General features: G+C 42.6%; 1 protein-coding gene across 2 annotated transcripts in view; it reads left to right on the forward strand.

The window, feature by feature from the left end:
* Nucleotides 1-4686, forward strand: part of wfs1b (Wolfram syndrome 1b (wolframin)) — a 9485-nt gene extending 4799 nt beyond the window's left edge. For both annotated transcript variants that reach the window (XM_046031518.1, XM_046031517.1), the window contains exons 8-10: nt 18-254; nt 418-536; nt 2043-4686. In XM_046031518.1, coding sequence (XP_045887474.1) covers nt 18-254; nt 418-536; nt 2043-3591 — 1905 coding nt within the window. In that variant the 3' untranslated portion in view covers nt 3592-4686. The remainder of the gene's footprint in view (nt 1-17; nt 255-417; nt 537-2042) is intronic.
* The last annotated feature ends 459 nt before the right edge of the window (nt 4687-5145 follow it).

Genomic DNA, 5145 nt, shown 5'->3' on the forward strand with positions numbered 1-5145 from the left:
CCCCCCCCCCCCGCCAGCTGCTGAAGTTCCCTCTGTATGCTTTGCTGGAGATCAAGGAGCACCTCATTGACTGGGCGTCACGCGCTGGCATGCAGTGGCTCAGCGCCCTGATCCCTACGCACCACGTTAACGCACTCATCTTCTTCTTTATCATCTCCAACCTCACGATCGAGTTCTTCATCTTTCTCATCCCTCTGCTGGTTTTCTACCTCTCATTCTTTTCCATGGTCATCTGTACGCTGCGGGTGTTTCAGGTTAGTTACTGCTCCTATTAAAGATGTACACTTTAATACACTTGTTGATTTTGGCGATATTGAACCTGTGTAAGGGTAAATATAAGTTGTTTCTTTTGCATTAGATTTCTGTACTAAAATATAGTACATAACATAGTATATTAATAAGCATCTTTTTCTACAGAATTCAAAAGCATGGGAAAATTTTCGGGCCCTGACTGACCTGCTGGCGCACTTTGAACCTGGTATTGATCTGGAGCAGGCTGAGACCAACTTTGGATGGACACACTTGGAGCCTTATCTGTAAGTACTTCTTACATGCTCAGTCGACTACTTGTAGTTTTCTTTTTATGCAAATGTAAAGTTTAGTTTTGTTCAGGTTTTTCTAGTTTGACTACAACATTTGAGCTTCCCATTGTCACGTAGATACAATCATGCAGTTTTTGTAAAGTTCAGGCAGAGCTTTAAAAATTGTTTTAATATTGCTGGCATTAAGAAGCAAACAGTAGGGGAGAGCGGTGTGAGTTTAGCCAGTTTTTACTTGAGGTGTCTTTAAAGTGAGGACATGACAGTAATGTCTCCAACTAAAATATGTACATATATTTTAGGATGTGGTCTATCCCTGGGAATAATCAATTTGGACCTAAAATAAACTGTTTTCAAAATATGGCTTTCCAAAACAAAGTGAACTCTTTGTGAGGAGATGAGGGGCTGAGTTTTGGGGTGGCTGGGTTCCCGGTTAGCGATGATTCCATGGCTGAAAACTGCATCGGACAAATCAAAAATAAAACTCTAGGCTTTAATCACAATCACAGTGAAACCTGCAATGGTAAAAACGTGCATTTAGCACGATGTTGAAGGCAAAAACGGCTGTCAGGGAGAGGGTACACATGGGGAGAGGATAAGTTGAGCCACATGGGGGGCGGGGATATCAATGTCATTTCATCATGCAAACTCAAACGCCAGGTCCCAACATTCAATTGCACTTAGTGAAACATTGCAGCTATGTCTCCTGGTTGTTTCATATCAATGTATCGCTTTAAAGCCATCCTATTGATCGTCATGTCCCGTGCCACCTGATTAATTGACTTCCCATTTTTGAACCTCACCCACTACTCCAAACCCACAATTGGAGTTGAATCCTGTCTGTCTTGTATTTATAGAAGCATGACATGATCTGGTTTCTGGTCTCAAGTGCATAATGTCACATCATTTCGGTGATGCATAAGAATGCACTGTAAAATTACCGTCAAATAGGTGGCTCAGCTTCCCCCAGGTCTTTTGGCTCAAATTACCCCATCCCTGCCATTTTAACAAAATTAAGATTAATGTCATGCTAACAGTATAGCCTCATATTGTAACTTTCTAAAGCACTAACACATGCGTAAGATTTTCTCAAACCTGTCTGCAATTGTTCAGACACAAGAATCAGGACTCCTTGAACATAAAATTTTTTTAACTTAAATGTGCTTATCACTTATTCCATGGGCCTCTCTCCATCACAGGGTGAGTAAAATGAATGACTCTTCAAAAATGTGTGGTCACATGACCAATTTTGTCTATGGTTGCTCGAGAAGCAAGGGGTGGCTCAACTTCCCCACAGGCTCAAATCACTCAAAGTTTTTTTTATTGTATGTATGTATGTATGTATATATATATATATATATATATATATATATATATATATATATATATATGAGAAAATGAAAATGAGCAATGGTGAGGTATTATTCTCAAAATAAACAGTAACATTAAAAAAGGTGAATGAAATCCAGAAAAACGAATACATCTGTCTGCTTGTGTTCTCAGGTACTTCCTGCTCTCGGTGGTCTTTGTGGTTTTCTCCTTCCCTGTTGCTGATAAGTCCTGGATCCCCTGCTCAGAGCTGGCTGCTGTTGCTCTCTTTTTCACTGTCACCGCCTTCCTCAGCCTTCATGCCTCTGCTGAGCTCTTCGCTCGTAGAGCCCTCCTCACCGAGGTCCTCTCTGGAGCATGCTCCCTCACACGCCTCCTGCCAGACTCCTTCTGGTTTCTCAGGTCCTTTGGGATGACGTTCATCACTGTGCCTCTCGGGGACGTCGTAGCGTTTAACCTGGGGATGCCATGTCTGCTATATGGACACCTTTTCTATCTCCTCTTCTGTATGGCCCAGCTGAGAGGCTTCAAGGGCACCTACCTGTGCCTCGTGCCCTACCTGGTTTGCTTCACCTGGTGTGAGCTCTGCTTCGTGCTCCTTAACAACGCCACTGCAATAGGACTCATCCGCACCTGCGTTGGCTACTTCCTCTTTCTGTTCGCTCTTCCAATACTCTCACTGGGCCTGGCTGCAATGCTGATCATCCAGTTACTGCAGTGGTTTCTGGCCCTGGAGGTGACCAAGATGGTGGTCACACTGATAATTTGCTTCGTGCCAGTAGTGTTGAGGCTTTGGACCCGCTTCAGCCTCAACCCCATTGTGGTTTTTCGGTCTTTGTCACGGAGCAGCATCGTCAAGCTCATCCTGGTGTGGCTCAGTGCGGTGGTGCTCTTCTGCTGGATGTACGTCTACAGGTCTGAAGGCATGAAGGTTTATAACTCCACCCTGACGTGGCCCGAGTATAGCAACCTCTGCGGCCCACTGGCCTGGAAAGAGTCCAACATGGCCCAAACCCAGATTCTCTGCTCTCATCTCGAAGGACATCGCGTCACCTGGACTGGACGCTTCAAATACGTCCGAGTGACCGACATTGAGAACGGGCCTCATTCGGTCATCAACCTGCTGCCTGTAGTCATGGGGAACTGGATGCGGTGCCTGTATGGTGAGCCATATCCTTTGTGTGAGGACGTGAAAAATGTCACAGCCGAGTCCCAGCCTCTGCCTGCCCCGGCTCCTCCTCCAGAAGATCCCCTCTGCAAACTTAAAAAACTGGCCAAGCATGAATGCCACATCAAACGCTTTGATCGATACAAATTCGAAGTCACAATGGGCATGCCACTAGAGAGGAAGACTAAGAACGGGACAATCATAGAGGACGAGGACGCGACTAAGGACATAGTCCTGCAGGCTAGTAATGAGTTTAAGTCTGTGCTTTTACACTTAAATACAGGAAGCCTGGTGGAGTTTAGCACCATACTGGAGGGTCGGTTAGGCTCCAAATGGCCTGTGTTTGAAATGAAAGCCATTCACTGCATGTCGTGCGCCAACGCCCACAAGCCCAGCCGCAGGCAGTATAAGATTGAGCACGACTGGAGGCGCACGGCACAGCACGCCCTGCAGTTTGGTTTTGACTTCTTCTTCAACCCCTTCCTGACCGCTCAGCTACAGCAACACTCAGAGACAGAGAGTGAAACAGACATTGTGACACAGGAGGGAGGGTAGAGGGAGAGCGATCTGGCAAACAAACCTGTCCAATAAGGTGTATAATGATAGTACTGTCGTCAGCTGGAGAACATTAATGATTATAAACCTCTGTTCTGAACAGAATCTATTTGCAATATTAGTGATTATTTAATAGAGGGTGGACAGATACTCAGACATTGGTGGTGTCAGTCATGTTGTAAATCTGAACTCTAGTGAGTGTGTTTGCATTCTTATAGCTTTTGAGCCAAAATGTGGGAAAATGCATATTATAATGAAATTACCTTTATAAAGAGGAGAAACACAAATTAATAGGTTTTTAGAGCAAGCAATTTACTGCCTAACACTAAAGTAAGAAAAACAACCAATCATCCTCAACTGTGGTCAGTTGTGCATTTCATCCAACTTAAGCTAGACATGTTCTCATCACAGAGAGTCTGTTAATGAAGTGATTTCAAAAACACTGTCTGCTGCAGCCATTTTTATGTACGTTTGTCAAATATTTGTGGCCAAAATAGTCAGTATTTACATTTTACAGTTTCTTTGTTGAACTGTACTCTCGTTGTGTATGCGGCCTACGAATTATAAAAGAAAAGGTTTCTTTTTTTAACAAAAGGTTACTGCTGATAATAACTCATAAGAGTTTCTCCTTTGCTGTCAAGCTGCAATTATTTAATATTACACATTATATGTCCAGTATGCCCCGCGACCCTGTACGCAGGATAAGCGGTTGACGATGGACGGATGGATGAATGTCCAGTATGTCATTTTGAAATATTTGGTATTGGAAATTATTTTCAAGTGCCTTATAAGACTCTTACTCTCAATTCAAAAATAATTTGGAAGAAAACAATCACCTTAACCTTAGCCTTGAAAATGCTCACCTGCACCTGCGTGGATTTATTAGAGCAGTTTAGTTTATCGGAAGTTTATCTGTGCCTTCTCTGTTCTCACGTGTCTAGTTTCTTCTTTCTCCTCCCTTGTTTGTCTCCATCTCTGCTGTGCAGAGACTTAATATATATTGAATATTTGCTGTCCCTAAGTGATGAAGTGTTTTAAGTTAGGATGTCACTACCAGTTTCTATACTGTGACCCATAAAAATATTGAAAACATTAGCTTGTTGTTTTTTATTTAACACTTTTATGCAGCATGCTCTTAGTGCTGCCTTTTAGAAGCAACTGCTAATTATTTACTTTGCTCATACTGTATACGTTTAAGATTACCATTTCAGTGCAATGGGCCTTTTTCACAGCAGACATTTTGACTTGACATGTCACAGTAGGAAAAATGGGTGTAAAAGCCTCGAGTGCAGCTGTTAGGGTCGCAGAGTTGTGTGGATCTTTTTCACAACACTTGGACAAGTTAAACACACATCTGCACTGCATCTCACTAATTGCTGCAACTGAAGTATATTTAAAGGGGCAACAATCAATATTTTTATTATAAAATGTAATTAATTATTGCAGGTTTAATGTGATGAGTCCAATCTGTGCTTTTCTTCCTATGACAAGTGTCTCCAATGAAAAAGTCTGTATGTGATTTGAGTGCTCAGATATTACAAGATTGTATCAAAA

This window comes from Micropterus dolomieu, linkage group LG19, assembly GCF_021292245.1.
Source record: "Micropterus dolomieu isolate WLL.071019.BEF.003 ecotype Adirondacks linkage group LG19, ASM2129224v1, whole genome shotgun sequence".
Lineage (NCBI taxonomy): Eukaryota > Metazoa > Chordata > Actinopteri > Centrarchiformes > Centrarchidae > Micropterus > Micropterus dolomieu.